At 34.0% G+C, this 13,493-nt stretch overlaps 1 protein-coding gene across 1 annotated transcript in view; it reads left to right on the top strand.

Annotated features, from left to right (window-relative positions):
* SH3GL3 (SH3 domain containing GRB2 like 3, endophilin A3) overlaps window positions 1–13,493 on the top strand; it is an 81,010-nt gene that overhangs the window by 47,563 nt on the left and 19,954 nt on the right. The window contains exon 5 of the mRNA XM_044660157.1: window positions 1,542–1,675. Within this exon, the coding sequence (XP_044516092.1) occupies window positions 1,542–1,675 (134 nt within the window). The remainder of the gene's footprint in view (window positions 1–1,541; window positions 1,676–13,493) is intronic.

The raw sequence follows: 13,493 nt of genomic DNA, 5'->3' as shown, positions 1-13,493 counted from the left end.
ACTCTGCATCAGTTCCCGGAGGTCTCTCCAGTTTGCCTGGAACTCCTCCAGTTTATTATTCCTTTTAGCACAATAGTATTCCATCACCCGCATATATGATTTGAGATATAACTCTGAGGTATCACCTCACACCTAGCAGATTGGCTAAAATGAAAGAAGGGGAGAGTAATGAATGTTGGAGGGGATGTGGCAAAATTGGGACATTAATGCATTGCTGGTGGAGCTGTGAACTGATCCAGCCATTCTGGCTGGCAATTTGGAACTATGCTCAAAGGGCTATAAAAGAATGCCTGCCCTTTGATCCAGCCAATACCATTGCTGGGTGTGTACCCCAAAGAGATCATAGATAAACAGACTTGTACGAAAATATTTATAGCTGCGCTTTTTGTGGTGGCAACAAATTGGAAAAGGAGGGTATGTCCTTCAATTGGGGAATGGCTGAACAAACTGTGGTATACTTTTCTATTTTTTAATCAATACCAAATAGTTTTGGTGATGAAGACTTTGATATATGGTTTGAAATCTTAAAAGTAGTATGTCCTCCTTTGGTATTGCTTTCCTTCCATTATTTCCTTTGAGATTCTAGACATTTTATTCCTCCAAATGATTTTTAAAAGTTTTTGGTCAAATTCTACCAAATAATGCCTTGGTAGTTTGACATAGTATGAATCTGCAAGTTAATTTAGGTATTATTATCATTTTTTGTCAGTACAGGCCAATACCAAGGTATAAATATCTCTTTAATTATTTTAATTTTTCTTTATTTCTTTATGTTGTAATTATAGAAGTCCAAATTGTGTCTTCACATATTTGTTCATTATTTAGTTATTCTGAATGGAAATTCTTTTTCTAGCATTGTCTCTTGTTTTTATTGTTGCTAAATGGAAATGCTGATGGTTTTATAGATTTATATTATCCTACTTCTTTATCAGATTTGTTTTCTTAGCAAGTCATCTATAAAAAAGGAATATCTAATCTGTTTCACTGTTTATTAAGCTGCTTATTTTTGAAGAGTTAACTTCCTCAGGAAAATAAAAAAAAATTAAGTACCAGTATAATGTAATGAATAGGGGGCAGCTGGGTGGCTCAGTGGATTGAGAGCCAGGCCTAGAGATGGGAGGTACTAGGTTCAAATCTTGCCTCAGACACTTCCTAGCTGTGTGACCCTGGACAAGTCATTTAACCCCCATTGCCTAGCCCTTACCACTCTTCTGCGTTGGAGTCAATACAGAGTATTGACTCCAAGATGGAAGGTAAGGGTTTTAAAAAAAATGTAATGAATAAAATGAGTACTTAAATTGAAATGGGCTCAACCATAGCATTTCATCTATCCTGTGGACATTTAGAAAGTATTAGGAAAAATATAACAACAAATGAGAAGAATTTTTTTTTAAATCTGGGGCCATAAAGCCCAAAGTTTAAGAGTGAACAATATCCATAGGACTGTCAGCATTAAATTCCTTTTAAAGGACAAAGCGAAAAAGACTTTCTCTGGAAAACCCATTCATTGCTGAGCTGACTTTGTTTCCTCATTTCTCTAGGCCAAGCATTGTTGGATTGTGGTGAAACAATGAAGTTGATGAGTGATATAAAAGAAGCTCTTGATATCAATGTGAAACAAAACTTTTTAGATCCATTGCATTTATTAGAAGACAAAGAACTAAGAGAGATTGAGGTAAGTTTCTGGGCACAGAACATGGATGCATTTTAAAATGATGTTTTTATTCAGTAGGAACTTGGTCAAAATATCAACCTCAAGCTATTCAGTTAAATTGAACAGTTTTGGGATCACAGTAAACTTTTAAAGAAAAGTTCTTTGTATACGTAGAATTAAGTTATCTAATGATCTAACAAAGAAAGCTTTAGATCCTAGTCTTATTTACCATCTTCAATATATGCCATATTGGACTAGCTCCATATGGTATTGGCCACTTTTTAAGTATTATTTATCATTTGTTCGTTGGGTAGTGTAGGATTAGGAATAATTTATTAGAAGGAAATATGTATCATTGCTTCTAGAAAGAAACCAAACTCCAGGAGCCAAAATGTTCCCTTGGAAAACATTAAAGAATCTGTCATTTAGAGTAAATCTAGGTAAGATAGCTTTAATATAGATTCAGAATCTTTCATAACTTTGGTTGTCCTTATGTTTCTGTAAAACTCTTTTAGAGAAGAGTTTGGTATCATAAAGAGTACTCAATTTAAAGTAATGGCATTGGATGTGTATTTTGACTGCTTATTTATTGTGTTATTTTAAATAAATCATTTCCTCTTCGTATCCTGTAGCCTTCTCATCTCTAAAAGGACAGGATTGGGTAGACTAGATGCTCTTTGAGGTCCCTCAGCTCTAATTCCTATAATTCCCAAGATTTGGTATGTTTCTTTACTGGTTGCAAGCTAGGCCATTGATGTATGTCAAGATTAATTTCAACAGATTTTTGAATATGCAGAATACCATGTTAATGGCTCTAGGTTTTCACATATAGGCCCCAACATTTTATCAGATTATGTCTCTGAAATTAAAAGTAAACTATAAGGCTTTGGGATCCAAAGGGCCTATTTGGTAAAGTATGTCTTCAGTTGCATGTTGTATCCTTTATTTTTAAATTGATGACCACAAGGAGGTCTGCATATAATGGGCCCCCACACTTAGAAAGGCCTCCTGCTACTTCATTGCCTTTGAGGTTAGTCTAATAGGATAGATATAGGCAGATCGCCCTCTAAATACATGAAAACAGCTATCAAGTTCTTCCTTAAATCTTCTTTTCTTCAGGCTAAACATCCCACATTACTTCAATAAAATTTCATTTGACATGATCTCTTGGTACTTCACAAGAGAGCTCTTCTTCCCCTGAGATGCTTTCTAGCATTTTTCATATAAGAACATTATAAATGCCCTTTCTACAATGTGGCACCTAGAAAAGTCTCTGCTACTTCACTGGGCCCCAGTATAGGGGGCCTTCATTACTAAAGATCCAGAGGTAGAAGGCATAATGGATAGAGAACCTGCCTCAGCATAAGTAGGACCAAGGTCCAAGTCCTATTTTTTAAACAATTACCTTTGTTTTAGAATTAATATTAAATATAGATACTAAGGCAGAAGAGTGGTAAAGTCTAGGCAGTTAAGGTTAAGTGATTTGCCTAGGGCCAGACAGCTAGGAAGTATTTGAGAGCATATTTGAACTCAGCTGCTCCTAACTCTAGAGCTGGCTCTCTATCCACTGAGCCATTTACAAGTCCTATTCTTTAATACAGCCTAATTGTATGGCTGGCAAATGTAACCTTTTTTTTTTAATATGATTCTGATATACATAGGTAGGGGGAATTCCCTCCTTGTGGCTTGCCTATAACATTGAAAATATGGGGTTAGTAAAAATCAAAAAACACAGTAACAAGAAAACCCATTTGATTTTGGCCCGTTATCTTTTTCAGTCTTCATTTGTATCCAATATGTGAACTCTGAACTGCTACCATTGTTATCTGCTGATCTGATAAACATGCATTATTCAAGTCATCAATAGATACAAATGTTAACTAATTTACAACTGAGTACAGATAATTTCCTTGGGGACCTTGCTTGAAGTCTCTTTGCTACCTATTAGGCCTGGCTGTTTAAACAGTTTAAAATACACCTCACTACTCTTATTTAGTATACATCTCTAACCTTTTCATAAGAACAACAGTGCTTTGCAAAAAATCTAGCTAAGCAATATATTCAACATTTAGCATACTTTGCTAAAATATAAAATAAAATTATATCTATAGATTTTTTCTAATCTGTCAGGCTAATAAACTTGTTTAATATGAAGCCTAATTTTTCTGCTTGGCAGAGAAAATGGAATCAAAATTAGAGTTAAGCCTTCTCACTGTTCTTTAGTATAATAGTTATGTCCATTTTGAGGAATGGTTCCATCCCTTTTTCTTAAAGTATAACTTTTTTTCTCCAGTAATAATTTATTTTTTTCTAATTACACATAGAAACAATTTTTAACATTTTTAAAATACTTTTTAATGCAAATTCCATCCTTCCCTCTACCTCTTCTTCCTTCCTGAGACACAGTAAGCAATTTGATATGGATTATACATGTGCTGTCATGTAATACATAATTATGTGTTTGTCATATTTTGAAAGGGGATATCACACATGAAAAAAATTTCATGAAGAAAATAAAGTGAAACAATGGTCTGCTTAGATTCAGACTCTTATCAGTTCTCTCTCTGGTGGGACATAGCATTTTTCATGAAGTCCTTTGGGTTTGTCTTTTATCATTATATTGTTGATAAAAGCTATGTCATTCAGTTGATCATCATACAGTATTTCTGTTACTATGTACTTTGTTCTCCTGGTTCTGCTCACTTCACCTTGCATCATTTTACATGTCTTTCTTTTTAATAATTTCTTATGACACAATAATATTCTATTATGATTATGTGGTACAACTTATTCACCTATTCCCCAATTATTAGACATCCACTCATTTTCCACTTCTTTGCCACCACAAAAAGAGCTGCTATAAATATTTTCATACAAATAGGTCTTTAAATTGTTTCTTTCTGCTTGTTTGTAAAATTTTCTTCTTGGCCTTGGAGCTCTGAAATTAGGCTATATTTAGGCCTGGGAGTTTTTCTCTTTTCATCTCTTTCAGGAGGTGATCAGTGGATTTTTTTCAGTTTTTATTTTATGCTCTTGATTGGGATATCAAGGACAGTTTTTCCTGCTAATTTTTTTTTGTAGTGTTTATTAAAGGAATTTGGATAGGAAGTGGTTTTTTGTGGGAAATTGAGTGAAACACACTGAATCCATCATGTGACTCAGTACTGGAGTTAGCTCAGTTCTCTTTCTGTTCAATTATAGGCCTAGTACAATTCTGTCTTGTAAGAAATTTTTATTCAGTTGTGGAAACTGGAAGAAAATCCGGCCCTTTTTGGCTTGGAAATTAGACTACCTGTGTCTGTGGTTTAGAGACTCTTAACTTAGCAACTAGGTTACATTGACCAGAGACACAGTTAGATCCAAAGATTGATGTAAGGAGTTTTCTCATCATCTTATATCTTAATCTACCTATATGTCTTATCTGAAAACTGGTCACATACTGGTGAATCAGTTAGTGTTTCCATGTTCCTTTGATTATTTACATATTATTATATATACTTGGTGAGGAGTGAAACACCCCTTTTTCTGAATCCAGGGAAATATACCCATTCACTTTCCCCTTCCAGTTTGGAAAGTTCCTAATCTTTCATCTAGTTAGAAATCAAATTACCTAATATCATATTATTCCCTTAATCAGTTGGTCTTATTTGATTAATTGTTTTTAATGGATAAAAGTCTCTCTCCTCTTTATTAGGATCCAGCCCTAAACTGAGGAAGGTCCTGATTTGTGAGGCAGTTGTCATGCATAGCTTAATAAATTGATATGCTCAGAAAATTAAACTTTTGTTTCCTTAGTCATTTCATCTTTTGCTTGTTACATGTCTAGGCTCTTTATTGATCATGATCTTCAGGTAGTCCAATAAATTCTTAGATTATCTCTCCTATCCTTTTTTATATCATCATCTTGGCCCCTGGAAGTGGAAGTTATAACTTTAAATAGTCACTCTTCTTAGTTGTACATTACCTTTCCTTGCCAGTTTCATTAATACTCCTGATACCCTAATTAAGACCATGCCATGCTTTTAAAATTATATCCTATTTTTTCTTGTTCCATCTTTTGCATATTTTGCAAATTTCTTCTTTTGTTTTGCTAATTTTCCTTATTCCATATTCTATATATTTCTTTCTTTTTTAAAAGCAAAGCAACTCTTACCTTCTGTCTTAGAATTAATACTAAGTATTATTTCCAAGACAGAAGACTGGCAAGGCAGTTCAGGTTAATTGACTTGCCCACTGTGACAGAAGTAGGAAATGTCTGAAGCCAGACTGACCCCAGGACCTTTTGTCTCCATGCCTGGCACTCTGTCCATTGAGACACCTATCTATTTCTTCTAAAAAAACTAAGTTGTTTGAAGAGTTTCCCATGTACTTAGACACTAGTCTTATTTTAGATAAATTCCTCTTTTCCTCCCTGGAAATGTTTCTCTTTGGATCTTTAGAATATTATTACAAGAGTTTTTCATCCTTCCTGGATTGACTTCCTTTTTAGAATTTTAGATGCTACTAATCTTTTACCTAAACCTTTTGAAATTCATTATACAGAGGATATGATAGAATATATTTGGGTTGATTTCATTTTCATTTATAAATTCTTAGAGTATTTCTCTAACCCTAATCCACAAATATCCATAACTTCTACTTTTAAATTTTTGAACCTCTTGGTGATAATCAGTAATTAGCCTCATTAATTCCTCCTCCCTTTTCTTAAAAGAGTTTTCATAATTTCTCCCTCTGTATCTTTAAGAGGCAAGGGAGCAGAAAGATTTCTCAGTAAGAGCCTCTTTACTGACAGGCTTCTGTGTAAGAGATCTGAAGATTCCGTTACCTACAAGACGAAGTAGATATATAAGGGAAAGAGCAGTTGGAAGAAGGCTTTTGCCTCTGGAGTTTTCTAGAGAGCAAGAGCTCCATCTGTTTTTTTGTCTCAGTCAGACCAACAGTTGGACCAACTGACAGTTGAGGTAGAGAAAACATATTTAAGGAGGTTGGAGTTTGATTAATTGCTTATTGATTAGCTTAGGTAGTAGGTAGTTAGATAAATTCTTAGATAGACAGTATAGGTATTTAGGTCAAGCCTGGTGCCAGCAGAAGAACCTGCCCTCAAAGGCAGTTAGATTAGAGTTTTTAGAACTTTTAGTTAAGATTGGGGTTTTAGGTATAGTTATAAGATATTAGAGTAATATTCTCACTTTCCTCCCTCCTATTTCCTATCCAAACTTCTTGAAATAAACTGTTTTGTGTTTTACCAAACTGTTCTCCATACTTTTGTCAAACTCCTACCCAAAATTTAACCCTTCACACTTTGAAGAATTAAATGATTATTAAGATGAATCAACAGCTTCTTTACAGCAGGTACCCAGATAACTGAAGTCCCTAATCACTATTATATCAGATGTTTGTGCCAGGATTATGATCTTGTTTTTTTGGATTCCTCATTTTTTCCTTTTTTTTTTAATGTTTCAGCTAGCCTGGAGATGGAGGGAGGGAAAGGAAGGAGAGAGAGGAGGAAGAGGAGGAGGAGGAGCAAGAGAGAGAGAGAGATAATGTGTATGTATAAGTGAATGAGCCCATGTCCTAGTAAAAGCATTGCTTCTGTTTTTTTTATTGGTGGTCATCCACATGTTTTCCCTTTTGCTTCCTAACTGGTTGCTGGATTTTCTCACATGGAGATGGCTTCTTAATAAACAATGTCACTTGCACCCTACCCTTCTGTTCCACTTAAAAAAACAACTATTCTCCATTTGAATAAAGTATATATTCTTCCAAAGCCATATCCTACTCATGTATCCCATCCTATAAAACTTCAGTTGTTTCTTTCAGGTCCATGTCCCCTTTTTTGCATCTTTGGGTACCTCCTCTTTGGTATCTGGTGCAGTGGATGGACATAAACTGTTTACTTCTTTTTTTTTTATTGAGTTTTCTTTTTAATGAGATATCCCTCAGAACACCTCCTTTTATCCTAGAAGAGTAATAATTAATCATATAACCACCCTATAAATCCTTTTAATTTGATTATCAGTGCTGGTTACTAGCTTGAGGATTTGCTTTCTAGGATATTAGAAATATTGAGTTCTAATGTTTTTCATTTGGTATAGAAATGAGTTACAAAACTCTTAATGTAAAAACAAAAACCTAAATGACTAGTACACTTTTTCAGAGACCAGGATCCAGCTCTTTACCTAATTCATTTGCCTTTTACAGTATGAAAAGATAGGGAAAGCAAATAATGCAAGTAAATAAACTACATATATTTCTTTTAATTCATAGTATCCTGAATGGCCCTAAAGAGGTTCTAATGGAAATCAGAATGATTTGTTTTAGCAGATCATTTTCATACATGGTTGTGAGTTTTTCATATTCTAAGAAGATCAAAATTACATCACTGAGGGTGGTATTTTTTTGATTCATAAGTAAATTGAATCTAAGTGAGGCAGAGTTGAGCAAAATTACATATATACATACATATTACGCATATATATACATTATTATAAGGGATTTGAGAGAGGATGAATAAGGAAAGTTTGGCAAGGTTTTGTAAGAGTATCGGGAGTATTAATATTTAGAATAAGCCAAAATTGGCAATCAAAGGTAATGACAACTAAAAAGAAAGACTATTTAAATGTATACGTAAAAGAGAAGAGATGGAATCATCCCCTTCATATATATTCATGTATATTTACATACTCTTAGACTCTTCTCATATAAGTGAGGATCAATTAATCATAAAATATTTAATAAATATCTACTGTGTATCCCCTGCTATGCTATAGTTTGGGAATCCATAGACCAAAAAGGAAAGAAACAAACAAATAATTAGTATTTTCAAGGAGATTGTTTTCTATTAAGAAACACAACACATATATGTATAATGCTAGAAATTCTAACTATAAGAATAAGACTAGAAAAACAATGAGGAAATATGCACAGATAAAGAAGAAATGACTGTCACTTTTTGCAGATGATATGATAGTATACCTAGAAAAACTAAGCTTACTTAAAATACCTTTGGCTTCCATTTAAAGATAACTAAAAATTACATAATATACCTAGGATTCTATCTACTAAAATATACAAAAGAAATTCTATGAATAGTTTAAAGTATTTAAGCAACATAGTCCTAAATACCTGCTCACAGGTAGGCTGAGCCATTGTAATAATAATACTACCTAAATATTAATTAACTTATTCAGCATTATACCAGTAAACAAAGGATAACTTTATAGAAATAGGACAAATAATAATGAAATTTTTCTGGAGGAGCAAAAGGTAAAGGATCTCAAGAGAATAATGGGGGGGAAAAGGGGAAAAGAAGTTTAGGAATATCAGATCATAAGCTATATGTCACAAAGTGGTAATTTATCAACTCCATTTGTTACTGGTTAAAAAATTAGCCTGGTGTTCTAACAAACACAAAGATCCCATTTAATGAGATAATATCTCATTATTTGAAAAGGGGGAAAAAAAGGTTGACTGATGATAGAGTTGTAAAGCAATCTGGAAGAAATAAGATCAAAATAAGATTTAAAACAACGCCTCATACCATACACATTAAAATAAGCTCCAAATGGATAAATGAAAAGTTTTTGTACACATAATTGTAGTGCAATTAAGATTAGAAAGGAAACACATAATTTGGGGGGGAGGGAAAGTAAGCTTCTCTGATAAAGATTTCTCTTATAAATTCAAATTTATAAGAATAAAGCCATTCTCTAGTTAATAAATGGCCAAAGAATATGAAGATAATTCTCAAGGGAAAAATCTAATGTAATCATTAGCCATATGAAAAACAGTGCTCAGACTATTCATACATAAGCTATATTAAATTGCTTGTCCTCTCATGGAATGGGGAGGGGAAGGAAGGAGGGAGAGAATTTGGAACTCAAAATTTAAAAAAATGCTAAAAATTATTTTTACATGTAATTTGGAAAAATTTAAATATTAAATAAAGTTTTACCCCACCCCAAAGGAAAGAAATGCTCCAAATTACTAATAGAGAAATGTAAATTAAAGCAAATCTAAGGTTATATCCCATAGCTAGCAGCAATGTTGAAAGAAAGGAAAATGACAAATGTTAGTAGAGGAAAACAGGTACATTGATAAACTGTTGGTGGTGCTGTTGAAAATATAGTTATTCTGGAAAACAATTTTGAATTATGATGTGTATACCCTTTGACTCAACAATACTACTACTAAATCTATGCCCTAATGGGATCAAAGAAAGAATATCTTGATTACTGGAGTCCTACCTTCCTTTTCCCTAATACCACAAAGGAACAAGTAGAGACCTTTATCATGCTTTCATCCCTTGTTCTTGCTGTTGTTCAGCCCGCCTTTTCTTTTTGTCATTTCTTTCCTCTTTTCCTCCAGAGGTCCTTGGTGGTTAAATGCAGTAGCCTATTCACATCTATCACACTTATTTATTTGCTTTTTTATGTGATACTGATCCTAAGTTTTTTCATTGATGGTTCTAGGTTTTAAAATCATAGGATAAAATGTTAGTATTGAAAAGAAGGGTTTTGGCTTCCATAGAAAGCTTGAAGTTAAAGGTTTTTGCAATTTCTCAAATGCAGTTAGTTCAGCTCTCCTCCTTCCTTTTATACTGTCTGGCCCTGATATACTTATTATTAGACACGCTCTTTTGAGGGTACATTCCAATGCATATTGAAACATGGGCAATAGACATTCTTTTTTAAAATTAAATTTTACTCATTCAGATTATAAAATACTAGTCTCTCTCACCCCACTAAAACAAAAGGGGAAAACAAAACCCTTGTAAGAAACTCCTGGGTTGATCATATCCAAAGATTTATCTTGTTCTCCATCATAGTCTCTCTCTACCAGGACATGGGAATGAGTCATTAGCCTTCTGGAATCATGATTAATTCTTGTATTACTTGCCATTTTGAAGCCTTTCCCAGAATTATTTTTACATTGTTCATGACATAATATAAAGTTTCTTCCTGTCCTCACTTCATTCTGTATTAGTCTATATAAGTTTACCTAAATGCCAAATAAATCTAAGATATTTGAGGAGAGATGAGCTCTAGCATTTGTGGATATGGGAAAAACTTGGGGTAGAAAATTATTCTTGAACTCCATCTTGAAAGAAGTAAAATTATTCTGTGAGGTAGAGATAAAGATGAAACATATTGAGGGCAAAGGTATAAAGATGAAAAGATGGAGTGTTGTATTCAAGAAATAGAGATAAAAGCAGTTTGACCAGACTAGTGTATGAGAAGACTAATAAAATAAGGCAGAAAGATGGGTTGGGAATAGCTTTAAAAGCTGAAATGGATTTTATTTTATTTTTTTAATCATAGAAGCCATAGTAAGCCTGTAGAATTTGAGTTGGAGTATATATGGTAAAGTCTGCATTTGAAAAAAAATTGTGAAAAACGGATTAGAGTAGGGGAGAGACTTAAGGGCTTAAAGTTTAAGAGGCAGCTGTGTGAGGAGAGAGAAAGCATTAAATATAAGAAATATTGTGGTGTTAGAGACCTCAAGATTTGGCAACTTGATTGGATATGTCGGAGTGAGGGAAAGTGGGAATTGAGGATAATGACCAAATTACAGACCTGAGAGACAGTAAGAATGGTAATCCTTAGACTTACTTCCAGTACTACAAGGAAAGTATACATGAATGCCTTATGTAATTTTAACTAACCTTATTTCCCTTTTCTTATGGGAAAAATGTTTTTAAAGGAAAAAAATAGTTAAGATCAACATTTTGACTCTTCATTCAGCCCTAGGATCTTTTCTGAGCTCTCTAGTCCCATTTAATGACCTATTGTTCACTTTGAACCCCAAATCTTGTAGGCATCAATGCAATGCACAGTCATCAAGCTTCTGCTATACATCTGGCACTGTGCTAAGTGCTGGGGATACAAGTAAGAAAAATTAAAACAAAAAAACAGCCCTTACTCTTAGTGAGCTTACATTCTAATGGAAGAACGCAACATATAAAAGAAACCTGAAAATTAGGGAGAAGATTCCTACATAGGTGAATCATGGTGTTGGAGTATGGTTGGTGGAAAATGAAGAGTTGGTTAGGCTTCTGACCCTTGGAGATATTGTGGGGAGTTTTTTTCCTCAGCCCTCTATGCCTTCCAGTCAAAGTGACAGAGGTAACAGAGTACTCAGTTTTCCTGGTGATGTGCTTCTCCCAGGTGGGAGTGGGGGAGGAGAGGGGAAGAAACGATGGTGGAGTTGAATCCAAGGAGCCCAGATAAAACAGAATTCTTTATGTATTCCCAAGAACCTGCCCCTCTGGGCATCACTATCCTTCTAGGCTCTTGGCTTTATTACCTATGTGTCATCTTTGATTCTTCTTTCTTGCTGATTTCATATATCCTACAAGTTGCCAAATTTTGTCCCTCTTTCTGTACAATATCTCTTGGATATTTCCTTTTGTTTCTATTCATATTGTTACCAGCCTAGTTCAGCTGCTTATTATCACCTCTTGCCCGGACTGTTTCAGTGGCCTTCTCATTTTTCTCTGTGTTCCAGGTTTTTTACTGTTTCAGATCATCTTTCACATAGCTTCACATTCACATAGAATTCACATTCACAAAATGATTTTTCTTAAGTCAAGATCTGATCATGTCACCACTACCTCTATTCAGTAAACTCTAATGGCTCTCTGTTGTTAGTTGCAGTATGAATCATAAAGTTGTTTGTTGGGAATTCGTAGCTATTCATACATTGCCCGACCCTTTTCTACCTTTTCAATTTTCTTATAGTATTCATACCTTCTATACATTCTCTAATCCAGCCATATTGGCCTACTTGCCATTCCTTGCACTTATACTTCTGTCTTGCCACTGGCTGTTTTATTTGCCTGGAAAAGTCTCCTTTTCCAGACCCTGACTCCAAGAATCTTTCTTTTAGGATTCATTTTCAGTGCCACCTCTTTACTGGTACCCCCCAATATTAGTGCCATCTCCTCTAAGGCAATTCTAACTATTCTATTTATCTTGTTCTGATTTATATATACTATTTATATTTATATCATTAAAATGTGAACTTCTTAAGATCAGGTACTATTTTTTATAGTGTGTGTGTGTGTATGTGTGTGTGTGTGTGTATTCATCACTTAACAAAATACCCAGCATATAATAAATACTTGGAAATGTTTATTGATTGGTTGGTTGTATGACAGTATAGACGTTATTCTATACCTATAATTCCTCATTTCCATAATGAAGTGTGGAATCATACTTTTTTAGCTCTTTTCCAGATTCAAGCTTAAACATTAGAATTCAGTTTTTTGTTACTTTTCTTTGAATTTACATTATTTAATTTTTAATTAAAAAAATTATTAAACCTTTACCTTCTGTCTTGGAGTCAATACTGTGTATTGGCTCCAAGGCAGAAGAGTGGTAAGGGCTAGGTAATGGGGGTCAAGTGACTTGTCCAGGGTCACACAGCTAGGAAGTGTCTGAGGCCAGATTTGAACCTAGTTTCCTCCCGTCTTTAGGCATGCCTCTCCATCCACTGAGCTACCCAGCTGCCCCCGAATTTACATTATTTTAATCAATGTTTTCCTGGTTCAGCTTTTTTTACTCTACTAATTCTTCATGTTTGTATTTTAATGTTTCTTGCTGGTCATCATTTCTTGCAACATAGTAATATTCCATTATATTTATGTACCATAGTTTGTTTAGCCATTCCAAAGTTAGTGGCATTTAATTTGTTTTTAGTTATCTACTACAAAAAGTGCCACAGTGAATATTTTGGTATATATGAAACCTTCATTTCTATTATTGACCTTCATAAGATATGTTCCTAGTAGTGGGATCTCTGGGTCAAAAGTTATGGACATTTTAGTCTTATTTTTACC

This window comes from Gracilinanus agilis, chromosome 2 (assembly GCF_016433145.1).
Source record: "Gracilinanus agilis isolate LMUSP501 chromosome 2, AgileGrace, whole genome shotgun sequence".
Lineage (NCBI taxonomy): Eukaryota > Metazoa > Chordata > Mammalia > Didelphimorphia > Didelphidae > Gracilinanus > Gracilinanus agilis.
This window is presented reverse-complemented; position numbering and strand designations above follow the sequence as displayed.